Below are 27,345 nucleotides of genomic sequence, written 5' to 3'. Positions count from 1 at the left end.
TTTGCACTAATCCTTCACCAGCCCATTTTATTCTCCCCACATTCTCATCAACTCCCCCAGGTTCTACCCCTCACCTACACACTAGGGACATCTTACAGTGGCCAATCCATCTAGTAACCCGCACGTCTTTGCGACGTGGGAGGAAACCCACGCAGTCACAGGGAGAAGGTGCCGACTCCGCACAGACAGAATCGGAGGTCGGGATTGAACCTGGGTCTCTGGAGCTGTGAGGCAGTGGTTCTATGTATCTCCCATGCTTGATGATCACATCTCAAAATCAGGTTCAGACTGTCTCAGAGGGTTTGATACACAGCCAATCCCTCAGAATTGTGACTGTGATCCACATCACGTCAGGACAGGAGCAAGACACAGTGGAGGGAGAGGAATGGACAGTCGACGTTTCGGATCGAGACCCTTCATCTGGACTGGAAAGAAAGAGGGGAGATAGCTGGTATAAAGTGGTGGTGGGGGGGAAGGGGTACATCAGGACAGGGTCTTGACCCAAAATGCCTACCGTCCCTTCACCGCCCCCCCCCCCCCACACACAGATGCTGCCTGACTTGCTGAGTTCCTCCAACAGTTTGCTCTTTGCTCCAGATTCCAGCATCTGCGGTTTCTTGTGAGCTCACACCTTCACACTCAGAGGGCGGTGAATGTTTGGGATCTTCTGATCTGTGGTTGACTGGTTCAGTGGTTGACTGCATTCAATAGAGAGACGGATAGATTTCTGGACATAAGAGAGGAGCGAGGGAAATCGGGGAAATGGGGCCCTGGGGCTGAATTAGAAGGTGCTAGAGAAGTCCAGATAAAGGGTCTCGGGCCGAAATGTTGATCGTCCACTTCTCTCCTGCCCGACCCGCTGAGTTCCTTCAGCAGTTTGCTTTTATTTTTGTTCTAGGGACCGAATTGTCTCTTTCTTGGTATTGGTATTGGACTTGCCTTTTTCTGCCCGTTTCCTCTGTTCATTAATGTTCCTGGGATCTTGCTGCGCACCAGTTGGCCGGAGCTACCCCAGCCACTGCAACACTTGACGGGCTGGCCAAGTTCAGGGACGGACGGCAGCGCCGTGGACACGGAATCAGTGCCATATCCAGAGCGAGGTGTGGTCTGTGCAGCTGCCCGGAGCCGTGTGATTTGGCAGGGAGCTGCTGTCGGATTCCTAGACCCCGGACTGAGTGTCCTTGTCAGCAGCCAGACCCGTGGAGGACAGAGCAACAGCAACATGAAGCACCTTCTGGTAAAACCTCAGACTCACCCTTTCTTAACCCATGTTCTTCGATTCAAATTAAGAAACTTTTGTAAAAGTTTGCTAAACTTTTCCTAGTATTAACATTCACATATGTGTAGGTTATTTAGAGAAATCTGCTTCTTGCATGCCCTGACCCTCACCTTCAAGGAAGCTTGTTGTTTTGAGCTTTTTACGGTGTAATTCTTGTTTTAAAAAACTCACATATTTAAATACTTTCTCCATTCGCGGTGAGTCCGCCCTCCTGCTGGGCTGATTGGTCAGTCGTCGGAGCTCCGCTGCTTGAGTGGCCACTGCTCACGTCAATCATGAGCGCGCTGTGAAGTTAGTTGACCTTGAGTGAGTGGATTGTCAAGAGTCAGGCACCACGTTAAGGCGAGAGAGAGAGAGAGAAAACTAACATACAAATGAGATGTATCGGAGAAGGCTTAATAAAGAGTAACGTTAAAGACCTGAAGTAGGGCTAGATCAAGAGGAGAGCACAAGAACATGGGAGAAGGACTAGGCCTTCTGGCCATATAAGCCTGCCCTGCCATTCAATATTATCATGGCTGATCTACCCCAGGCCTTAACCTGTCCTCCGCACAGGTTCCCCAGAGCCCTCAGTTCCCCAATCTTTCAAAAATGCATCTCCCTCCACTTTAAATGCTTCTGATTTTCTGGACTCCAGAGATTCACTATCCCCTGCAAGGAGAAATTTCTATGTAGCTTGGTTTTAGACTTGCCCCTTAACTTGAAACTACATCCCCTTGTTTGAGACTCTCCCTCTCATGAAAACGTGAGGACATCTATTTATAAAGAGGTTTTAAGGGTTTCCATTACATATAGGAGCAGAATTAGGCCATTCGGCCCATTGAGCCTGCTCCACCATTCGATCGTGGCTGATTTTTTTCAACCTCACTCTCCCGCCTTCTCCCCGTAACCTTTAACCCCCTCACCGATCAAAAACCTATCAATCTCTGCCTTAAATACACCCAATGTCTTGGCCTCCACAGCCCTCTGTGGCAACAGATTCACCACCCTCCAGCTAAAGAAACTCCCCCTCATCTCAGTTCTATTTATTTCAATTTATTTATAGTCACATGTACATCGAAACACACAGTGAAATGCTTCTTTTTGCATTACTGAGAATGTGCTGGGGGGGCAGCCCGCAGGTGTTGCCACTCTTCCGGCGCCAACATAGCGTGCCCACAACTCCTAACCTGTACGTCTTTGGAATGTGGGAGGAAACCGGAGCACCCGGAGGAAACCCACGCAGTCACGGGGAGAACATACAAACTCCTTAAAGACAGTGGTGGGAATTGAACCCTGGTCGCTGGTGCTGTAATAGCATTATGCTAACCGCTACACTACCGTGCAAAAGGGACATCTCTTTATTCTGAGGCTGTGCCCTCGGATCCTACACTCTCCCGCTGATGGAAACATCCTCTCCACATCCACAGTTTCGATACTGAATGCGTCAGGCAGGAATGTTTACGTAACAAACTAAGTTTCAAGTGGAGAACCCGCACTATTCCAAATGTCCAAACTCAAGGAGGCTGTGATCAATAGAATACTGGCCAGAAATCACAAAATTATTTAGGGAATGGAACAACTGGCAACTAAAACTAACTTGGGGCATAGCTTTAAGGTGAGAGGGTGAAAGTTTAAAAGAGACTTGCGAGGCAAGTTTTTTTACACAGGGAGTGGCGGGTGCCTGGAATGCGCTGCCAGGGGTGGGGGTGGAGGCAGGTACGATAGGGGCATTTACCATTCACCTTATCCATGCTCCTCATGATTTTATAAAACTCTCTATTGTCACCCCTCAGCCTCCTGCGGTCCAGGGAAAAAGGTCCCAAACTATCTGCCCTCTCCCACGCCATGATAATATCATCTTCAGAGCTACTGACAGCTCCATCCTAATTCAAGTTTTTATTCACCGCTTTCGCCTGAGTTTTGAGGGTCTGGATGTTTGGAGATGGCTCTTCTTAGCAGGGTCCACTCATTAGTGCACAGAACTCTCAGTCAAAGTGTCTTAGTATCTTCTCTCTCCCCCCCTCTCCAAGTCACACATTGTGAGTTTAACTCCCACTGCAGAGACTTTGAACTCAGAGTCTCGGCTGGTGCATCAGAAAGGAGGTGCTACACTACTAGAGATAGTGTCTTGGTAATTGGTTTATTATTGTCACATGTACTGAGATACAGTGACAAGCTTTATTTCCATGCCATCCAGACAGATCATTTTCAAGGCAGTACAAAAGGAAAGGAAACAGAATGCAGAATATAGTGTTCCATTTACAGAGAAAGGGCAGTGCAGGTAGACAAATAAAGTGCAAGGGCCATGACGAGGGTTTATCATTACTGTACAAGATGATCATACCCTAAAGGTTAACCACCAGGTTGGATTGGCAGTAAGAAAAGCTAATGCTATATTGGCATTCATTTCAAGAGGTATTGTTGTCCTGATTTTAAGTTCCCACTCCTGTCTGCTGCAAAGTAACACAGTGCCACCAGATTGATTCAGTAAAAACGCGTTTATTAGCAGTATACCGCTAGGGAGAGGTCTCTTCAGCGCTCTTTGAGAGTCGCTACCTAAGGTCTCCGCAGCACAAAGGAGCAGACAGTTATTTATACAGATATTGTCACACACACTTAATGAACGCGTCTCCGCGAGTTTCGGTCAGGCCTCAGAGATCCAAAGACAGACATCACACCCATTGTTCAGCACAATTGATTTACAATCAAGAGATTCAAAGACAGGTATCACCCTCATTGTTTAGGACAAGCTTCCCACTCACTGTTTATTACACCCACCACCCTTATCGTCTAGTGTAATTGGCTTGCAACCAAGGTTCTGGACACAATAATTATCACCGAGCCCTGAGTCAGTAGCTTGCCTGTTCTTGCTTGCAAGGTATTTTTCCTTCAATTATATGTACAGTTACAGTTTCTTAACCCTTTACTTCCTCAATATAACGTATAAAAGTAAGGATGTGCTGATGAGGCTCTATGGGGCACTAGTGAGACCTCATTTGGAATACTGTGTGCAGTTTTGGGCCCCTTATCTTAGGAAGGATGTGCTGATGTTGGAGAGGGTTCAGAGAAGAATTACGTGGATGATTCCCGGAATGAAAGGGCTTAAATACGATGAGCGATTGTCGGCTCTTGGACTGTACTCATTAGAGTACGGAAGAATGAGAGGGGACCTCATAGAAACATTTCAAATGTTGAAAGGACTGGACAGAGTAGATGTGGCTAAGTTGTTTCTGTTGGTGGGTGAGTCCAGGACTAGAGGGCACAATCTTAGAATTAGAGGGTACCGGTTTAAAACAGAAATGAGGAGAAATTTCTTTAGCCAGAGGGTAGTGAAATTATGGAATTCTTTGCCATGTACAGCTGTGGAGGCCCAATCATTGGGGGCATTTAAGGAGGAGATAGATAGGTACCTAATTAGTCAGGGTATCAAGGGATATGGGGATAAGGCCGGAAACTGGGGCTAGATAGGAATAGTTTTAGTTTAGCTCATGGAGCAGAATCGATGGGCTGAATGGCCTACTTCTGCTCCTTTGTCTTGTGATCTTGTGAATATAGTGTTCCATTTACAGAGAAAGGGCAGTGCAGGTAGGCAAATAAAATGCAAGGGCCATGACGAGGATTCATCATTATTGTACAAGATGATCATACACGATGTCTAAGCTTTGCCCCATTTGCAGTGGAAAGGTTAGCCTGAAGAAGATTTGGCCTACTTTATCCCTCATTGGTAAATCAAAATAGCTGACCATATCTGGTGCCGTTTGTGGAGTTTGCTATGCATTTCTTACATAACGTCTGTGACCACACATCAAAAATATTTCATTAGCTGTAATGTGTTGTGAAAGGCGTTATAGAAACCTACTGTAATTCTTTTTATACCATGAACAAAATCTTTGCTCTACGAAGTTCTACAAGACCCAAGACTTTATCAACACTCCTGTTTCCAGTGAGGAGCCTTCAGATACAAATTTGACCCTTCCCAAACCTCTCACCTTTGTGCCTTGCTCTCCTTCCATCACAGCTTTGCTTGTCATTTCCCATTCTAACTATACCACTGGTTATTCCCCCTCACAACAGAGCAGCAAATCTGCAACGGAGCAAAATGGGGAAAAATAATGCAAGCTAAAACAATAAATCAGTAAAAAAGTAAGAAATAATAGATCAGGCAGAGCAATAGTGCAGCTGTAGTGAATGTTATTTCCCAGCGAGAGGGGTGACCTCGTTCACTGTTGTTGTGGGTGTTGGCAAGTTGTACTTTGTCCTTTGATACATTTACACCAAATTTCTTTTGCCAGTGCTCACACTGTCCAAACTTGAGATCCTCCTGAATTACGCAGAGTTGCCGATCTTTCCAAAGCACTTACATCAAAGTACAAATATTTTGCACTAGATAAGAAAAAATAGTTTTAAATTGCAGAGGAAATGGTTGGAGGGGGAATAACCTCACTGATGAGTGTTTCCAGCATTTTCTATTTTTATTTCAGATTTCGAGTATCTGCAGTTTTATGATTTTACAAGTGCCTTGAGAATTTAATATGGGAATATTTGGAATTTAATCTGGGAATACTGGGAATTTAATCTAGCCACTGGGGTAGATATTGCCTTTACATCAACACAGTACATGTTATTCCCTTGGCTTTGAACTCCTGTGTCATCAACGCTGAGATGTTTATCATTTAGTTTCTTTGATTAATATGAGCACAGTTTATTTTTGTTTTGCAATTTGCTGGTTGAATAAATAGGAAGCAAGGAAGGAAAAACACATTACAACTCAGCTGGTGGGAAAGCTACTAAGGCTCATGTGATGCAGGGTATGGCTGGGAAGATGCAAGGCTCTGAGGCCAATTTGAGCCCAGTTAGCGATAGGGCTGTACAGTGGTTCTGCTGCCTCACAGATCCAGCAACCTGGGTTCGATCCTGACTTCAGTGTTGACAGAGTGGAGTTTGCATGTTCGCCCTGCGATCGTATACATTCCTCGTGAATACTCCGACAATGCAGAGATGAATTAGTAGTCAAGGCAAGTCATTGTCATGTGCACAAGTACGGTGAAGTAAGATAAGATATGATATCTTTATTAGACACATGTTCATTGAAACACACAGTGAAATGCATCTTTTGCGTAGAGTGTTCTGGGGCAGCCCACAAGTGTCGCCATGCTTCCGGTGCCAACATAGCATGCCCACAACTTCCTAAGCCGTACGTCTTTGGAATGTGGGAACAAACTGGAGCACCCGGAAGAAACCCATGCAGACACACGGGGAGAACGTACAAACTCCTTACAGACAGTGGCAGGAATTGAACCCGGGTTGCTGGTGCTGTAAAGCATTGCACTAACCGCTACACTACCGTGCCTGCCCTGTACAGGTATAATGAAAAACTTGCTTGCAACAGCATCACAGGCAGGTAGATTCAGACAACACTCAGAACTTAAATTATACAAGACAGTGAAGAAAAAAAAGATTGTGTATATCAAGACATTAGTAACACAATCAGATACAAGTCCATGGTAGTGCAAGAGGTGGTCAGTAGTGTTCTGTTGCTGAGGTAGGGTTAGGGGTGTGCAGGTTGGCTCAAGAACCTGATGGTTGTAGGAAAGTAGCTGTTCCTGAACCTGGTGGTGTGTGACTTCAGGCTTCTGTACCTCCTGCCTGACGGCAGCAACGAAAAGAGGGCATGACCCAGATGGTGGGGATCCTTGATGATAGATGGCATCTTTCTTAAGGCAGCGCCTCCTGTAGATGCTGTCAACGGTTGGGTGGGATATGCCTGTGATGGACCATTAGTTAAGTATACAGCAGGTTAATTGGCCACTGTTAATTACCCCAAGTGTAGATGGATAGTGGGAGAATTAGGGACATATGAGAGAGAATAGGTTCAGGGAAATAAGTGGAGAAATGGGATCGATGGGATTGCTCCAACAGACGGCATAGACTCGATAGAAGAATGGCCTCCTATATAGGAAGGGAATATGAGAAGGAAAACAGAGGACTGTAGATACTGGAACCTGGATGAAAAACACAATGATGCTGGAGGAACTCAGCAGGCCAGGCAGCATCCGTGGAGAAAAGCAGGCGGTCAACGTTTCAGGTCAGGACCCTTCTTCAGGATTGAAGATAGGAAAAGGGGAAGCCCGATATATAGGAGGGAAAAGCAGAGCAGCGATAGGTGGACAAAAGAGGGGAGGCGGGGTGGGCACAGGGAGGTGATCGGTAGACGCAGGTAAGAGACAGTGATGGGCAGGTGTGGGGGAGGAGGGGAGAGCAGATCCACTGGGGGATGGGTCAAAGGTAAGAAGGGAGAGGAAAAAGAAGGCTGGGAAAAGGAAGAAGAGAGGAGCATGGTGGGGGGGTGGGGGGGGGTGGGGGGGGGTTGGTGTGGGTTGTGGGGAAGAGGGGTGGGGATTACCTAACATTGGAGAATTCGATGTTCATGCCATTAGGCTGCAAGGTTCCAAGACAGATATGAGAAGAGTTTGTTGTGCAAAAGCTCGGGAGAGAAGTATGTCATTGGACGTGGTAGGGAGACTTACCTTGCAGACTGGGCAGGAGAATGATGACAGGTTAGTGCTGGGCAAGCTCAAGAAGCTCAGATAAGGGTCAGGAATTGTGGCGAATTGTCCGAGGCCGGAAAGCTGGGTCAACCCTAGACCAGAGGTACCAACAGTTGCATTGAGAGACTAGATTCTGAGCTGTAAGGTGAACCTAGTGCGATCTGTTGACCAGCTTTATTCACCCCGGTGACACCACCCAATTCCTCTATGGCCCAGTTTCATCTAGAGATGACTGTTCCTACACTCCCCTGACCATACCCCCAACCCACCTCCTTCCACCCTCCATGCTCCTGAACTCAACCTGACTCTGCAACACATCCTGTTCATCAGTAACCCCTGTGCTTGCTTCCAGATAAGCAATACTTCAATTTTACTATTCTCATCCTTTTTTTTGCAGACCCCTCCATGGCCTCGTCCACGCCTCCATCTCCAAAGCTTCCTCCTGCCCCACAACATCCCCACGTATCTGCGCCTCTCCAATTTTCCAATTCTGGCCTTTTGCTCCTTCTGATTTTGATTGCCATTACTAATCATCCCTTCAGATTCCTAACCCTCTCTGCCCCTCAACTTCTCCCTCTGTCTCTCCCTGTCTCTCTTTGTCTCTGTCTGGCTGTCTGTCTCTCTGTCTGTCTGTCTGTCTCTCTCTCTCTCTCTCTCTCACTCTCACACCTCCATTACAACCTGCCTCTCTCTGGTCAGTCTCCCAATCTCTTTCTCTGTTCCTTCAGCTCCCAAGACCCAATGTTTTCTAACACTTCCCCAGACTGCTGGAGAGAGTGCAGAGGAGATTCACCAGGATGTTGCTTGGACTTGGCTTCAACTGCTCTCAGCCACAGAGAGCAGTGAAGCCAAATAATTAAATATATTCAAGATGGGGTTAGATATTGTTCTTAGGGTTAGCGGGACCGAGGGATATCAGAAGAAAGCTGGAGCAAGGTCCTAAATTTGGATGACAAGCCATGATCATAATGAATGGCGGAGTAGACTTGAAGGGCGGAATGGTCCACTCCAGCTCCTGTTTATTATGCTTCAGTGTTAACTCCAGCAGATTGGGCTGGGGTTGGGGATTAGGACTGTAAATTGTCTCTGATTGTCTCTTTATTTGCACAGTCTTTTTTCTCTCTCTCTTTGCTATCTTGTATAATTTATGTATAATTTATATCCCACGTGTGTGTCGTCTGTACCTACGCGCCTGTGATGCTGCTGCAAGCAAGTTTTGCATTGTACCTGTACCTCACCGCACTTGTGCACATGACAATAAACTCGGCTAAAGCCTAAACTAGGATCGAGATCCCCTGGCTCAGTGTCCACGTCCCTTACAACTTGTACCTCTCTCCTCCCCACAGACCCTGCACCGCCTGGCATCACGACCCTTCTCAACCTCAGTCAGAAACCAGCTAAAAAACAAAGTCTTGGAGAATCAGAAAATCTTTCAGGTATCAGCGACGTGACTCAATATTTTCACTCACATGAACTAAGTTATTCATACTGTGAATGATATGAAGTCTGTACTAACTGAATCGTTTCCAGAGTGTTTTTTTTTGGCAATGTTGCTCTTGGGTTCTTGCTTCTCTTGGAATACACTTTCTTCAAGTTGGAGGATGTCCAACCCAATTCCTGGATTCCTCACTGCAGGGGGCGCCAGTGGGGTCAACCTCCCAAAACCCCATCCCTCCAATGATCCTTAACCACATCAAAGGCACAGTTGTAAGTGCATTAAAGGTTTACAGTGTCCCTACTAAAACGGCCAGGTGGAAATGAGTATGGAAGCCCTGACGCACTCAGCTGGGTGTGGTTCCAGGCTGTTCCATAAGACATAGGAGCAGAATTAGGCCATTCAGCCCATCAAGTCTGCTCTGCCATTCAATCATGGCTGATTTATTTTTCCCTCTCAACCCCATTCTCCCGCCTTCTCCCCGTAATCTTTGATGCCCTTACCAATCAAGAACCTGTCAACCTCCCAATAAATATACCCAATGACATGGCCTCCACAGCTGCCTGTGGCAATGAGTTCCACACATTCACTGCCCTCTGGCTAGAGAAATTCCTTATATCTGTTCTAAGGGGACGTCCTTCTATTCTGAGGCTGTGCCCTCTGGTCCTAGACTCTCCCATTACATCCGCTCTATCCAGGCCTTTCAAGAAAGGGTCCACTACTGCCTGAGGAAACAAAAGGGCCAGGGTGTGAGAATACCCTGGAAGCTGCCCACTGAAGAGCTTACTGCACCCAATGGTTTGCTTGAGAGTGTCCTGGAGTCCTATGTATAATTGGGGATTGGGCAGGTAGGGATATTCAGTAATACCATGGCTTCTGAGACCCTTCCAATGGTGCATGTCCACTGCTTGCTGTTCCCCTGTGACCTCTGGGCCACCAGGAGAAGGAGGCCTGTGAGGAAATCATGGGCAGACCAGAGAAGAGTTGGCCAGGGTTGTCTCCTTCACTGAGGCAAGGAAATTAGTGGCACAGGAGAGATTTGCAAGACCGTGTGATGGTGAATTAGTGTGTAATAGGGGAAGTATGGCACCTGACCTTGCCTGTCCTGGTGAGGTCATTGATCTCTTCTCCAATATCACAGAGAAATTCTCAATGGTAGGCACTTCCCTTCTGCATGCCATCTCCTTTGGTTCCAGCTAGGATAATGGCAGTGTTCTCAATCAGTAGGTCATCGTTTCAAGACTTAAACTAGACATTTGTGCACATAATTTAAGTTGACACTTGAGTGAAGCCCAGCCTCATGAGAGACACCACCTTTTGGATCTGACGTTAAGCCGAGAACCTCAAGTTTGCAAAGATGGTGCCATTGAAGAGGAGGGGTCTTCACTGTGCAAAAAAACAATCTGCTGGAGGAACGAGCAGCGTCTGTGGGAGGAAAGGAATTGTCGATGTTTCAGGTCAAATCCCTGCATTAGGACTGAGAGGGGAGACGGCCAGTATAAAGAGGGGAAAGGGAGTGGACAGACAGGGGTCTGAGGCGATTGGTGGACTGAGAAGCAGTGAAAGGTGACAAGCGGGTGGTGCCAGGTAGGGGAGGGGAGGGGGATGGAGTTGGGAGACAGTGGCAGGCGGATGATAGATGGAGGCAGACAGAGAGGGAGAAAAAATGAGTGGCAGATGGAGCGAGGTGAGGGGAGGGGAGGGTGAAGATTGGAGGCAGCTGCTGGAGGGAGATCAGCAGGAACACAAAAGGTTACCGGTGCTGGACTCTGATAAGTAAAGGAGGTGAGATTTGGAACCATTAGGGGAGAGGCGTATGGCAGTTGGAACCAGAACCAGATAGGGGAGAGCGGGGAGGAAACCTGTGGGTGATAGACCTGTGTGTTCATCCCTGTGTTGTGATTGACACTTCACAGTCCCATCACTAAAAGTGAATTATCCAGTCATTGTCATGTTGTTGGATCTTGCTGTGTGCAACTTGGCTGCTGCATTTCCTGCATTGGAGCAGCAGCCATGTTTCACGAGCGTGCTGGTTGCAGTGACGGGCTTTGGGATGTTCTGAGGGCGTGAAAGGATCGCGGAAAGAGGAACTTCACCCTCTGGGATTGTACGACGGGTAACTTTCAAGGAATGCCAGGGTTTAACTCTGCTCTTTGCTTTCACACTGCAGGCAGACAACAACCTTCCCGTTCACCTGAAGGGCGGTACAGTGGATGTGGTGTTGTATCGTATCACCATGGCCATCACAGTTGGAGGTGGGACTAGTGAGGACCAGAGTAAAAGAGATGCCTGACTTGTTCTCCCTTCTCTACCAGGGTGGCTGAACATTGACACAGGCCATTCAGCCCTCGGGCCTGTTCTATCATTCAACTAAGTTATGGCTGTGTCACAAGTCCATAACTGCACCCTGGTTCCATAAACCCTCAATACCATTTTGTAACAAAAATCTGTCCTGGAGACACAGTGGTGCAGCTAATAGATCCACTGCCTCACAGCTCCAGAGACCCCGGTTCGGTCCTGACCTCAGGCGCTGTCTGTGTGGAGTTTGCATGTTCTCCCTGTGACCACATGGGTTTCCCCCTGGGTATTGGTATTGGTTTATTATTGTCACTTGTACCGAGGTACAGTGAAAAACTTGTCTTGCACACCAATCGTACAGGTCAATTCATTACACAATGCAGTTACATTGAGTTAGTACAGAGTGCATTGATGTAGTACAGGTAAAAACAATAACAGTACAGAGTAAAGTGTCACAGCTACAGAGAAAGTGCAGTGCAATAAGGTGCAAGGTCACAACAAGGTAGATCGTGAGGTCAGAGTCCATTTCATCGTGTAAGGGAACTGTTCAATAGTCTTATCACAGTGGGGTAGAAGCTGTCCTTAAGTCTGGTGGTACGTGCCCTCACTCTGGTTTCCTCCCACATCCCAAAGATGTGCAGGTTGGTGGGTTAACTGGCCGCTGTAGATCGCCCCTAGTGTGTAGGTGAGGGGTAGAATGTGTGGGAGGAGTTGATGGGAATGTGGGGAGAATGTGGCGATTAGTGTCGGATGAGCGGGTGGTTGATGGCTGGTGTGGGACAAAGGGCCTGTTTGTGTGCTGTATCTCCCTTTTATTCTGTGACTCTAATCCCCAGCTTCCATACTTCCAGTGCTTTGTTAGGTCACGTGCTTCCAGAAAGTAGTACTGGGGTGTACTGAGGAACAGAGGGACCCTGATGTACGTCCAAGAGTCCTTCTAGGCAGCAACTCAGGTCGATCATGTGGTGAAGAAGGCATAAAGGATGCTTGCTTTCATTAGCTGGGTATAGAAGAGCAAAGAGGTTGTACTACAACTTCATAAAACATTGGTTAGGCCACAGCTGGAGTACTGTGTACAGTTCTGGTCACCACGTTATAGGAAGGGTGTATTGTATAGGAGAAGATGCAGTTGCCTGAGATGGAACATTTCAGTAATGAGAAAAGACTGGATAGACTGAGGTGGACCTAACTGGAGTGTACAAAATAATGCAGAGCATAGATCGGGTAAATACCATGGCAAAAGTGTCTAAAACTTGGTTTAAGCTAAGGGTTAGATAGCTCAGAGGGGACCTGAGGAGAAATTGTTCCACTCAGAGGGTGGTTGGAATCTGGAATATATTCACTGAGTAGGTGGTGGAGGCAGAGACTCCCACTAAATTTGAGAAGTATCGAGACTTGAATCACCAAGGCATAGAAGGCTCCAGACCAGGTGTTGGTAAATGGGATTGGTGTAGATGGATCCTTGATGGTTGGTATAGACATGGTGGGCCGAAGGGGCTGTTTCTGTACTGTGTTACTCTATGACACCAGAATGGACTGACGTACTTAATGCTGTGCCCTCTTATCCTGGGGTCTTTCAATTGGGGAAATAGTCCTTCTCCTTCTGGGTTATCAGTTGCTTTCTGTAATCATAGTTCCTTCACCTAGAGAGTGAGGGGGATCCAGCCTTGCTGTGTGTCACAGAGGATACAAGAGACTGCAGATACTGGAATCTGGAGCAACACACAAGATGCTGGAGGAACTCAGCAGGTCGAGCAGCATCTGTGGAGGGAAATGGACAATCAACGTTTCAGGTCGAGACCCTTCATCTGGAGTGGATGAAGGGTCGAGATGAAGGGTCTTGACCCGAAACATCGACTGTCCATCTCCCTCCACAGATGCTGCTTGACCCGCTGAGTTTCTCCAGCATCTTGTTTGTTGCTGTGTGTCAGACTGATGAACACTGCTGGGTGAGATGGCGATTCAGTGGAGTTGGCTCTAACTCATACGCACACACATATCCAGATCTTGTTCTCACACCCTGCTTGGAATAATTTATATAGCCTCATCTCATTTTTCCTATCAAAATGTAACACTTCACATCTTTCAGCACTAAATTTCATCTGCCACGTGTGCACCCAATCACCAGGCTGTCTGAGTCACACAGCACGGAAACAGGTCCTTCAAACCACTAACCCCAGGCTGTCCATCAACTACCCATGTACACCAATCCTATATCCATCCCTCTTTATTCTCCCCACGTTCCCACCAACTCCCCCCAGATTTCACCACTTGCCTAAACACTAGGAGCGATTTACAGCAGCCAATTAACCTTCATCGGCACGTCTTTGGGATGTGGGAGGAAACTGGAGCGCCCGGGGGAAACCTACACAGTTGTACAGACTCCACACAGACAGCGCCAGAGGGGAGGATCGAACGTGGGTCGCTGGAGCTCTACCAGCTGTGCCACTGTACATCTAAACCTCCTTGGTCTACTTCTACCCTTCTCACAATTCACTGCCTTATTACATCAGCTACAAGTTTGGACACTGTGTCCTGTACACTCAGGTTGCAGTGATCCCCTGTACCGACCACTGGGGAACTCTGCTGAACACTCCCCTCCCATCCAGAAAGAACCTTTTCCTGCTATCCTCCACTTTCTTCTACTTTGCTAATTCTCTCTTTTAACCTTAATAGTGCCTGCTATGTGGCACTTTATCAAATACCTTTGGGAATTATGAGAGGCATAGATAAAGTGGATAGTAACGATCTTTTCTCCAGGGGGAGTCCAAAACTAGCGGGCATAGGTCTAGGGTGAGAGGTGAAAGATTTAAAAGGGGACCTGAGGGGCAACTTTTTCCACGCAGAGAGTGGTGAGTACATGGAACGAGCTGCCAGAGGAAATGGTCGAGGCAGGTACAATTGTACAATTTAAATTTAGGGATAAATTTAGCAATAAATTTGTCCCGGTGAGGCAGAGAAGGAATGGCAGGGTGAAGGAACCGTGGGTGACGAGACAGGTGGAATAACTAATTAGGAGGAAGAAGGCAGCATACGTAAGGTGTAGGCAGCAAGGATCCGATAGGGCTCATGAGGAATATAGGGTAGCAAGGAAGGAACAAGAAGGGGCTGAGGAGAGCAAGAAGGGAACATGAAAAGGCCTTAGCGATTAGGGTTAAAGAGAATCCCAAGGCTTTTTTCACATGTGAAGAGCAGAAGGATGACGAGAGTGAAGGTAGGACCGATTAGAGACAAAGGTGGGAAGATGTGCCTGGAAGCTGTGGAAGTGGGTGAGGTTCTCAGTGAATACTTCTCTTCAGTATTCACCAAGGAGAAGGGCCTTGATGACGCTGAGGACAGTGTTGGTAAGGTTAATGTTCTAGTGCACGTAGATATCAAGAGAGAGGATGTGTTGGAGCTGTTAGAAAATATTAGGACAGATAAGTCCCCGGGGCCTGACGGAATATTCCCCAGGCTGCTCCGCAAGGCAAGGGGGGAAATTGCTGAACCGTTGGCTAGGATCCTCGAGTCCTCGTTGTCCACGGGGATGGTACCGGAGGATTGGAGGGTGCCAGATGTTGTCCCCTTATTCAAAAAAGGTAGTAGAGATAGTCCAGGGAATTACAGACCAGTGACCCTTACGTCTGTGGTGGGCAAGCTGTTGGAAAGGATTCTTAGAGATAGGATCTATGAGCATTTAGAGAATCATGGACTGATTAGGGACAGCCAGCATGGCTTTGTGAGGGGAAGATCATGTCTCACAAGCCTGATAGGATTCTTTGAGGAGGTGACCAGGCAGATTGACGAGGGTAGTGCAGTAGATGTGGTCTACGTGGATTTTAGTAAGGCGTTTGACAAGGTTCCACATGGTAGACTTCTTCAGAAGGTCAGAGGGCATGGGATCCAGGGAGACTTGGCCGTGTGGATTCAGAATTGGCTTGCCTGTAGAAAGCAGAGGGTTGTGGTAGAGGGAGTGCATTCAGATTGGAGGGCTGTGACTAGTGGTGTCCCACAAGGATCGGTTCTGGGACCTCTACTTTTCGTAATATTTATTAATGACTTGGATGAGGGGGTAGAAGGGGGGTTAGCAAGTTTGCAGACGACACAAAGGTCGGTGGTGTTGTGGATAGTGTGGAGGACTGTCGAAGCTTGCAGAGTGATATTGATAGGATGCAGAGCTGGGCTGAGAAGTGGCAGATGGTGTTCAATCCGGAGAAGTGTGAGGTGGTACACTTTGGAAGGACAAACTCCAAGGTGGAGTACAAGGTTAATGGCAGGATTCTGGGCAGTGTGGAGTAGCAGAGGGATCTGGGGGTTCATATCCACAGATTACAAGGTTGCCTCACAGGTGGATAGGGTAGTTAAGAAAGTTTATGGGGTGTTAGCTTTCGTAAGTCATGGGATCGAGTTTAAGAGCCACGAGGTAATGATGCAGCTCTACAAAACTCTGGTTAGACCACACTTAGAGTACTGTGTCCAGTTCTGGTCGCCTCATTATAGGAAGGATGTGGAGGCGTTGGAGAGGGTGCAGAGGAGATTCACCAGGATGCTGCCTGAATTAGAGAGTATGGATTATGAGGAGAGACTAAGGGAGCTAGGGCTTTACTCATTGGAGAGGAGGATGAGGGGAGACATGATAGAGGTATACAAAATACTAAGAGGAATAGATAGAATGGACAGCCAGCGCCTCTTTCCCAGGGCACCAATGAGGGCATGGCTTTAAAGTAATGTGTGGGAAGTTCAAGGGAGATATCAGAGGAAGGTTTTTCACCCAGAGAGTGGTTGGTGCATGGAATGTGCTGCCTGGGGTGGTGGTGAAGGCAGGGACGTTGGTCAAGTTCAAGAGATTGTTAGATAAACATATGGAAGAATTTAAAATAGGGGGATATGTGGGAGGAAGGGGTTATATAGTCTTAGGTGTTGTTTAAAGGTCAGCACAACATGGTGGGCCGAAGGGCCTGTATTGTGCTGTATTGTTGTATGGTTCTATGGTTCTAAGAAGCACTCGGACAGGTACGTGGATGGAGGGTCCTGGAGCGATAGGGGCCAACTCAGGAAATTGGAACTAGCTGGGTGGACAACGTGGTCGGCATGGACTCATTGGGTCAAAGGGCTGGTATCCATGCTGTTTTAATCTATGACAGCTGGATATTTGATTACTGCCATTGTATCTAGTTCAGTCAATCCCAAAGCTATGTGTTCTCAAGGTGGGCTGTCATTGACCAAATTATTGCCTCTGTGTCTGGGTGTGGAACAGTGGAGAGCCCAGAGAATCACTGAGCCATGAGGCAACTTAACACCAAAAAAAATCACCTTGGAATTTCTAGCCCTTGGAGTTTATCCATGTGTTTTCATTATCCATTATCCCGTTGGATATACCAGAGCCCCATTTCCCACATTCCTTTCAAGTCTCCTGGGCCCCAGTTCCCACACTGTCTTTAACTGACCAGGGTCTGTTTCCCATGCTCCATCTCAACTTACTGGGTTCATTGGGACATTTATTATAACATGTCTAAAAAAATGTGAGTTAAAATGTGTTAATGAGAATAGCATCCAATAGTCCAGAAGATCTGGTGGTTGCTCACCACCCAAGTCCAGAGCATGCCGGATTATCAGAGTTTTATCTGACTGGTCTGCATCCATTTTTGAACGTGGGTGTAACATTTGCATCTTTTGGGCACTACCCCTGAACCTATCGATGTTTAGTTGATTAAGGCTAGAGTGTCTACAACTTCCTCCCTCCCCCCGACCCCCCACCAACCTTGGATATATTCCATCTGAACCATGGGATTTATCTACCTGAGTGCACCCGGTATTCCCAGTCAATTTGTAGCTCTTCCGGAACCTCAACTACATCTTCCATTGCTGAGACCACAGCAACATCTTCCTTGCTGGAGACTGATGTAAAGTCTTCTCTCAGTACCTCAGCCATGCCTTCTACCTCCATAGGTAAATCTTTTTTGGCTCTGACTGACCCCACCTCCCATCTTTCAACCCCTTTCCTGCTCAAGTGCATATAGAATATTTTTGGATCCCCTTTTATATTTGCTCCCAGTATTTTCTCACACTCCGTCTTTGCCTCTTTTTCACTTCCTTCTCACAGTGTCGTACAGAGTGGAAACAGGCCCTTCAACCCACTGAGTCCACACTGACCATCAAGCACCCGTGTTTATGCTGATCCCATTTTATCCTGCCCTCATTCCCATCAACTCCTCTCAGATTCTACCCCTCACCTACACACGAGGGGCAATTTACAGTGGGCGATTAACCTGCCAATCACATGTCTTTGGGATGTGGGAGGAAACTAGAGCACACAGGGGAAACCCCACACGGTCACAGACAGCAGCAGAGGTCAGGATCGAACCCAGTCCTCTGGAGCTGTGAGGCAGTGGCTCTACCCGCTACACCACCTTTGTTCTTTCTGTATCAGACTGGTCCTTATTTGTGTTAAGAATCTGGCGACGATCATATGCCTTTTTTTCTGCTCCTTTTTATTTCCGTCTATTTGCTCATCCAAAGAGCTCCAAGTTTAACTTCCCTACCCTTCTCACTCAGGGGAAGGCACCTCAGCTGTGGTTCAATCATTCCACTTTACAGGCTTCCTAACTGCAGCTTTACCAGAGCATTATCAAGGAAAATTTGATCCAGGGATTAGTCAGAGGGATGGATTTAAAGAAGTGGAGAGGTTTCGCGAGAGCCCTTGTGGTTCTGGAAGCAGCTGGTCTCAGACAGTAGCCAGGAGAGGGATGGAGTCAGTGGCCAAGGTATAGGGTTTGTAGCTGGCTTCAATCTGCCTCATCAGTGATTGGAGGAAATTTCTGCTTGTGAACCAACTACAAACCCAAGCAAATTAGGGGGAAAATATCAGGGGAAAATTCTTTGCAGGTCAGGCAGCATCTGTGGAAAGGAGAAACGTTTCAGGTTGGAGACATTTCTGACGAATGGTCTTTGACCTGAAATGTTAACCCTACTTCTCTCTTCACAGATGCTGCCCGACCTGCTGAGTGTTTCCAGCATTTTCTGTTTTTGTTCCAGATCTCCAGCATCTGCAGGTTTTTTTATTTACAGGAAAAATTCCTTTCCAACTCCCTTAGTTGATGAGAATTGAAGGGAGTCACCTTGGATCTGAATGATGCCAAACGTTGCCTGTGTCACCTCAGATCACACTGAAGTCCGTTCTCCTGTATCTTTCACACTTGCTGCTCAGGAATTTGTGGCAAGGGATGAGAATTCCTGAGGGACGAGCACCTTGGTGCTTCGTGGCTGGGTGGGTGGGGCAGGGACAGGGTTTGTTGACTCTGAGTCCCAGCAAGAGTCATTGCATCCGGAGAAGCGGGGAGAGGAATCAAAGCTTCAGGCAAAGCTTTTAAGGTATCACCATTCCATTAATTGTGTCTTTATTGGAAATCTGCATTACTGACGGTGCAACACTTCTCCTACCTTGGATCATCATGATCGCAGACAAACAGAGCAGGATTAATTGTGCAGTTTTCAGAATGTTCCAGCTTTCCCCTCACTCACTTCACTCAGAAGGACACGTGACAGAAGCAGGAGTGGGCCCATTCAGCCCTTGAGCCTGCTCCATCCTTCATGGCCCATCTGATCTTGGCCCCTGTTCCAATTTCCTGCCCGGACCCTTTACATTCTCAATCCCCCTAAAGTCTGTCATAGCCTTGAGTACTTTCAATGATTCACCCTCTGCAGCAGGGAATTCTACATTCCATATTATCTGCTTGGGATTCCCATTGTGAACGTGTAATTCCTCTGAGAAAAGAAATTCCTCCTCATCTCCAGATTTCCAGCATCTGCAATCTCTCTTGTCTCTCCTCCTTAACCTTATGCAAAGAGTGTGCCTCTTAATTCCAGATTTCTGAGAAAATATCCTACCCTGTCAAACCCCTCAGGTCTTAGATATTTGAATTAAATCCCCTTAAAAGTCCCAGAAACATGGGCGCAACCTGCTGAATCCCTCCCCATGCAGCAACCCCTCCACATCTGAAATCAGTCTAATGATGGGACCTTGTTTGTAAATACTGATTGTCCTTTCCTTCCGTATGTAATCGCGCTCTTCTGTAGTTACAAGTCACCGCTATCCCCCAGTGGTAGTTCAATACCTTTCCAGCGGTTCCTTTCTCATCATTATCTTCTCACTCTTTTCCCAGGTACCATGTTCTCCCTGTATCATTTATTCCACGCTGCATTACCCAAACCGAAGGCATGAGGGAGCTCACTTTAGGATGCCCACTGCTGCTCCACTGAGATGAAGAAAGCCAACAATATTACTCCGCGTATGATAGATGATCAGCGCTGAGTAGGAGACCGTTGTGTCTCTCGTGCTCCTGCATTTGCAGTTGTTATTAAAATGTTTTGAGAATAGCAGGGTGAGATCCTCTGTGTTGACTGGGTCAGGATGTGCCAGCTGGCACTGAGGTGGCATGTGCTGGCACCGCTGCATGTGTGTGTGTTCTGGTCCCACACTGGACAAAGGCAACGGTTTGGGTTTGGACAATGCAGGGCAGATCTGCTGCTTCCTTCTCTGAGAGATTTCTCTAGTGCTAATGATAAGAAAAGATATCTTTATTAGTCACATGTACATCGAAACACACAGCGAAATGCATCTTTTGGGTAGAGTGTTCTGGGGGCAGCCCGCAAGTGTCGCCACATTTCCGGCGCCAACATAGCACGCCCACAACTTCCAAACCTGTACATCTTTGGAATGTGGGAGGAAACCGGAGCACCCGGAGGAAACCCACGCAGACACGGGGAAAATGTATACACTCCTTACAGGCAGTGGCTGGAATTGAACCTGGGTCGCTGGTGCTGTAATAGCGTTACGCTAACCACTACACTACCGTGCCTGCTACATGTGGTGGAACTTCACATCTTCTCCTCCCCCTTCTCAGCCAGTCCCTCGAGATCACAGATGTGTGGATTCTGAGGTCAATGTGGGAACTGCAGACCCTTCCACAGATGGGGCAGGAGCTGTCTGATGGGGTGGGTAGTTTGTGAGGGAGTCCACTTCTTCCATGGTGATGTGGAGCCTCTTTATGCTCCCAATGCCTGGCCCACCAACCACTGCCCACTGGGTGCTGCCACAGGAGGCTCCAACACTAGACAACAAACCACTCCCAATACCAATGAATAAAGTGCTAAATTCAACGATCATAACAGGTCGCTGGGCGCTTTTCAAATGTAGTCTCAATAAATGGAACTGGTAGAGTTGTGCTAACACCAACATAACACGGCTGTCGTTGACTGTGTGGTGGGTGGGTGTGGGTTGCAGGTGGGTGTCCTACACCTTGTTACTAGTGGATAACCCTTCTTGCCACCTTCCTGCTTGCGGTGGTGGTTCTAATACAGCTGGCATGGTGCAATGGTGCACTTCTGCCTGGATACCAAGCATTGGCCTTCCCTCAGTCACGGCCACTGAGGTCCAGGTAGGGCAGGCTTACCACAGGGAGCTCACTGTGCAAAGCAAAACAGACTGGGGAAGTCTGCTGTCAAAACAAAGACACACACACACACACACACGTGTCCTCCCTACACCACCCCTCACACAGACACAGGGAGACCCACATACCAACCAAGTGAAAGAAAGAATGGCCACACTAAAAACAAAACAGGGACTCACAAACACACAGAGGGAGAGACCTGTATAATACTGAAAGAGGCAAAATACAGAGGGAGAGGGGGAGAGAGAGAGACCAAGAGAGGTACACAAAGACCAATTGATGACCTGCACACAAATCTAGAGAGTGGAAGACGCACACAGACGGAGAAGGAAACCTCCATACATGCAAACAAAGAGAGGGCAAGGCAGACTCAAAGTTGCTGTGGAGTTAATAGAGGACAAAACACTCCAATAATTTTCAGAAAAGTTGTGGTTGTTGAAGGTCAATCATTCCAGCATCAACATCTCAGTGGGCAGTATCCCTGGCCCAACCATCTTCAGTGGCTTCATCAATGACCTTCCTTCCATCATAAGGCCAGAAGTGGGAATGAATGCACAATGTTCAACTCAATTCTAGACCTAGATGTGGGTTGATAAGTGGAAAGTAACATCTGCATTACACAAGTATCAGGCACTGATAGCCTCTGACAAGAGAGGGGCTAACCATCTCCCTTTGACATTACCACTGCCAAGTCCCCACCAACATCTGCGGGGTCATTAGTGACCAAATACTCAACTGGACCAACCACATCAAGACTGTGGTTATAAGAGCAGGTCAGCGCCTGGGCATCCTGCAGTGTGACCCACTTCCTGATACTCCAGTGTGTTTCCTCCATCAACAAGGCTCCCGTCAGAAGCACGGTGGAGTAATCTCCACTTTCCAAAAGGAATGCAGCTCCACAAACATTCAAGGATCTCAACACCATCCAGGAGAGAGCTGCCCACTCGATTGGCAACCCATCATCCTAAACATTCACTCCCTCCACGGAGTGTCTGCAATGTGTACCATAGAACATAGAATGTAGAACATACAACAGTACAGCACAGGAACACACCCTTCATCCTACGATGTTGTGCCGAACTAATTAAGCTAATTACACCAAATCCCTTCTGCCTGCACATGATCCATATTCCTCCACTGTCTGCACATTCATGTGCCTATCTGAGAGCCTCTTAAACACCTCTATTGTATCTGCTTCCACCACCACCCCTGGCAGCCCGTTCCAGGCACCCACCACTCTCTGTGCATAAAACCTGCCCCACACATCTCCTTTGCACTTACCCCCTCTCACCTTAAATGCATGCCCTCTAGTACGGCACATACCCTCTAATCCAGGCATCATCCAATTTACACTGCGGTTACCAGCCCAGGCTGTTCTGATAGCACTGCCCAAACTCTACCTCCAAGGACAAGGGCAGCAGACACAAGAGATCACCACCACCTGCAGATTCCCCTCCAAACCAAGCAACATCCCGACTTAGAATAAATCGCAAGTCCCTCAATGGTGCTGTGCAAACACATTGTGGGAGTTCCTTCACTAGAAAGACTGCAGTAGGTTGTAACAAAAATATTTTAAAATTCATTCCTTGTTCTTTCCTGATTCAGCAGCAAGAGGTATTCGCAAAGGTTGCACTGTACACGTGTTAAAGGTTATAGAAACTACTTTATTAGAGTTATATAAAGAATGAAATACAGAAAGGAAGAATAATACTTAAAATACAGAAGGAAGCAAAATATTACTTATCAACCAATCAATGAACCGATCTATATAATGGCGGAGGGGACCTCAGGTGTCCAACGGCCTTTCACGTAGCCGCCTTTCTGTGTCTCAGCACTGGTCACGACCCAGCCTAAGGGAAAGTCCCGATTTGCACAAAGGTGGTGCCCCCTTTTATACCCCTCAAAAACTTAACTTTTACCCCAGTACTTTTCCATTCCTTAGTGGTAGCAGCCTGTACCTCCTTATCACTTGTGGCCTTCGGCCTCGACACATAACTTAGAAACAGAGACAACAGGTTTGAAAAGAGGAAAATATTCTTCACCGGTATCTAATCTTAAGGATTGCGTCAGTACTCCCATAAGTTCTCAAAACATTCCCACGTTCTGAGCTGACACCATTTTGTCTTACAACCACCATCTTGTGTTACACACTACTGCACATACTAAGGAGGAATCAAAACCGACTTTTGGCTAATTTAACTCTTTCCTTACATAGGTCTAAGTGGCAGTTTGCCACCACTTTCACAGGGGGATTTTAGGATGTTGGTCTTGCCAGTGACACCCACATCATGAAAAGTGAATTTAAAACACTCAGAGACACAACAGGCAGATCAAGACAGAGAAGGAAACATACACACAGTAAATGGTAGGCCCCTAGGGAGTGTTGTAGAACAGAGAGACCTAGGGGTGCAGGTACATTTTCCTTGAAAGTGGTGATGCAGGTACACAGGGTGGTGAAGAAGGCGTTCGGCATACTTGCCTTCATCGGTCAGGATACTGAGTACAGGAGTTGGGACATCATGTTACAGCTATACAAGATGTCGGTAAGGCCACATTTGGAGAACTGTGTACAGTTCCGGTGGCACTGCTATAGGAAGGATGTCACTAAACTGGAAAGGGTGCAGAAGAGATTTACAAGGATGTTACTGGGGCTTCGGAGGGCTTCGGTTATAAGGAGAGGCCGGATAGGCTAGAACTTTTTTCCCTGGAGCGTAGGAGGCTGAGGGGTGAGGTTATATATGTAAATCTTATAGAGGTATATAAAATCATGAGGGGTGTAGATGAAGTGAATAACTAAAACCTTTTCCCCAGGGTAGGGGAGTCTAAAACTAGAGGGCATAGGTTTAAAATAGGAGTAGTAAGATTTAAAAGGGACCTGAGAGGAAATTTTTTCACACAGAGGGTGGTGAGTATGGTAACTGAGAGAATAAGTTATAGAGGTGGGTACAATTGTGATATAGGCCAAGTGCAGGCAAATGGGACTAGTTCAGTTTGGAAACTTGGTCAGCACAGATGAGTTGGGCTGAAGGGCCTGTTTCCATGCTGTATAGCTCAATGACTATGAGAGAGACAGAGCAAGAGACCTATACACAAAGTGAGATACAATACACAGGCTGAGAGAGAGAGAGAGAGAGAGAGAGAGAGAGAGAGGAGAAAGAGAGAGAGGAGAAAGAGAGGAAGAGGGAGGGGGGAAGAGAGAAGGAGACACACACACACACACACACACACACACACACACACACACACACAGAAAGATAAGAGAGAAAACACAGATACAGGCACATACCTGCAGATTGAGAGAGTGTGGAAGAGAATGTGAGTGTGTGTGAATATGTGCACATGTGTAGAGAGAGAATGTAAGAGTGTGAAAAAGAGTTTGAGAAGTTTTGAGAGAGAAAGAGTGTGAGAGTGTGTGACAGAAAGTGGGATAACACATATTACAGAGAGGGAGTAAATGGCACTGGGTGGGAGAGGCTGCAATAGACAGACCAGAGAGAAAGAAAGAGAGCTGAAAGACACACGGGCTAGAACAGGGACTGAGAGGCCAACACACAGACTGGCTGGGTTAAAGATACAGAGGTGCTGATAGACAAGAACACAGACAGGGGGAGGAGAGTAAAGGGAATAATGTTCAAAGGAGATGGGAAGAGAGTGAAGGGAACTAGCTCAGACAGGCCTCTCACTAAATGAAAGGTGGGTTACTGTTAACTGTGCTGATTCTAAATGGGCAACAGTCTGGATACGAGCTTACAGCAGGGCAGTGTTCAAACCAAGGACAAATGAATGCTGCTGGCAGTTGTGGAAGGAACAAAAGACAGCTGAGGGAACAGGGATTCAGTGCCCGTCACTGCTGAGCAGCTGCTGATTACCTCAGAGCAGACTGTTAAGTGCTCTCTACACACACACACACACACACACACACACACACACACACACACACACACACACACACACACACACACACACACACACACACACACACACACACACACTGAGCGAAGGCACATCTGACTGTGGATGAGATTTGCTCAGCCTCAGACCACATCCCTCAAACCGTTCAGAATACCTCAGCTTTGTCCCAAGGCGCCCCACAGAAGCAGAATCCAACTCAGCTGCGGAAGGAGATGGGCTTCAAGAAGGAAGGCGATCTGGAGAGGCGGAGTGGTTAAGGAAGGAAGTCCAGAGCTCAGGGTCCTGGTTGTTGAAGCAATGGTGGAAATCCAGAGCATACAAGAGGCCAGACCTGGGGGTTGGGGGAGCTGATGGAGACGGTGGGGCTGCAAGGGTTCAAAGCCCAGAGGGTTCTGAACAGAAGAACAAGATTTCCAAATTCAAAGACGTTGCAAATCAGTGGGATCAGAGGTAATGACTAAATGGGATGCTGCAGATCAATGATAGGTAGGGGTCACGGATGAGCTGGGGTTCTGGTGGGTGTGGGACCAGCCAGAAGATAGTTGCAATGGTCAGATCTGGAAGCTACAAAGGTGAGGGAATTGGAATTGATTTATCATTGTCAAATGCACCGAGACACAGTGAAAAGCTTTGTGTGAGTGCCATCTAGACAGATCATTCCATACATAAGTACATTGAGGTAGCAAAAAGGAAAACAGAATGCAGAATATAGTGTTACAGTTACAGAGAAAGTGCAGTGCAGGCAGACAAATAAAGTGCAAGGGTCACAATGAGGTAGACTGGGAGGTCAAGTGTTCATCTTTTAGTGTATGAAAGGTCTGTTCAAGAGTCTGAAAACAGTGGGATAGAAATCATCCTTGACCCTGCTGTACATGATATAAAGCTTTTGTATCTTCTGCCCGATGGGAGGGGGGAGAAAAGAGAATGACCGGGGTGGGAGGGTTCCTTGATTATGTTGGCTGCTTTACCAAGTCAATGGAGGGGAGGCTGGTTTGTGTGATGGACTGGGCTGAGTTCACAACTCTCTGCAATTTTTTGCAGTCGTGGGCAGAGCAGCTGCCACACCAAGCTGTGATGTATCCGGATAGGATGTTGTCTATGATGCATCTGTAAAAATTGGAGAGAGCCATCGGGGACATGCCAAATTTCCTCAGCCTTCTGAGGAAGTAGAGGAGTTGGTGTGCTTCCTTGGCCGTACCCAAGAAAGGTGAGGGTCCCAGTGGCAGGTGGGTTGAGGCACAGAGCTGGTCGTGATGTTGGTCCAGATGCTGGACAGGAAATGGGTTGTGGGGCCCACCTCAAGGTCAAGTAGGAGGGTGATGATACAAACAGTCCTCAGCCAAACAGCCTGCATTTATGTAGCATCCCTACCATGGAAAACATCCCAAGCTGTTGTATTGAGGCAAGTAATTCACTGTCAATAAGTTACACTGAACTGCACAGACAGTACCGTGGGTAATGTGCTGTCAATCTTGCACGTAGGAAGACCACAAACAGGATGTTCAGACCTGGTGTACTTGTTGGCAACTTTGGTTGAAGGTAAACTGTTAGGATACCTGAACTCACTTCAAACATCACTATAGGATTTTTAACCTTTTTAATTTGCAAGGGATGCTACATAAATGCAGGATGCATCATGGCTTGGTTTGGCAACTGCTCTGCCTGAAACCGCAAGAAACTGCAGAGAATTGAGCTCAGAGAACTGCAGCTCAGCACATCACAGAAACCAGCCTTCCCTCCATGGACTCTGTCTACACTTCTCGCTGCCTCAGTAAAGCAGCCAGCATAATCAAAGACCTCACCCACCGTGGACGTTCTCTCTTCTCCCCTCTCCCATTGGGCAGAAGATACAAAAGCCTGAAAGCACCTACCACCAGGCTCAAGGACGGCTTCTATCCCGCTGTTAAAAGACTATTGAACAGTTCCCTAGTACGATAAGATGGACTCTTGACCTCACAATCTACCTCGTCATGGCCTTGCACCTTATTGTCTGCCTGCACTGCACTTTCTCTATAACACTTCATGCTGCATTCTGTTATTGTTTTCCCTTGTACTACCTCAATGTACTCATGTGATGAAATTATCTGTATGGATGGCAGGCAAAACACCGTACCTCAGTACATGTGACAATAATAAACCAATTTAACCTCCAGTTCAAACTAAGAGGCAGCAGACCCCGTCCCATACAGAGGTTGCCTAATACGTCTCATAGGGTGGGACAGTTCTCTATCTTACAGGCACCACCGTTGTAGTTTCCTGCATTAGTTTCAATGGACAGAAGATGGAGATGGAAGGATGGGGAGTTGGGAGAGTGGTGTGTGGGCAGGATGGGGTGTGGGGATGGTGGGGCTGCAGATAATTTGGGGGGGGGGGGGTTGTGCTGTTTGTGGTCCTGGGCCAATGAACGTTATAGTGGTTAAGGTACTGGACTGGTATACTGAGGCTTTGGTCATTGCTCCA

The 27,345-nt window shown here is 47.3% G+C and overlaps 1 protein-coding gene across 1 annotated transcript; it reads left to right on the top strand.

Moving 5' to 3' along the window:
• The first annotated feature begins 399 nt into the window (after positions 1–399).
• LOC127586386 (cytochrome c oxidase subunit 7A2, mitochondrial) lies at positions 400–19,900 on the top strand. Its single transcript, XM_052044309.1, has 4 exons — positions 400–1,237; positions 9,156–9,245; positions 11,415–11,499; positions 19,684–19,900. The coding sequence occupies exons 1-4, from the start codon at positions 1,223–1,225 to the stop codon at positions 19,740–19,742; spliced, it is 249 nt and encodes an 82-aa protein (XP_051900269.1). The 5' UTR covers positions 400–1,222; the 3' UTR covers positions 19,743–19,900.
• Positions 19,901–27,345: the final 7,445 nt, after the last annotated feature.

Source organism: Pristis pectinata, chromosome 35 (genome assembly GCF_009764475.1).
Source record: "Pristis pectinata isolate sPriPec2 chromosome 35, sPriPec2.1.pri, whole genome shotgun sequence".
Classification (NCBI taxonomy): Eukaryota; Metazoa; Chordata; class Chondrichthyes; order Rhinopristiformes; family Pristidae; genus Pristis; species Pristis pectinata.
The sequence above is the reverse complement of the archived record's forward strand: the minus strand, read 5'-3'. Positions and strand labels throughout refer to the sequence as shown.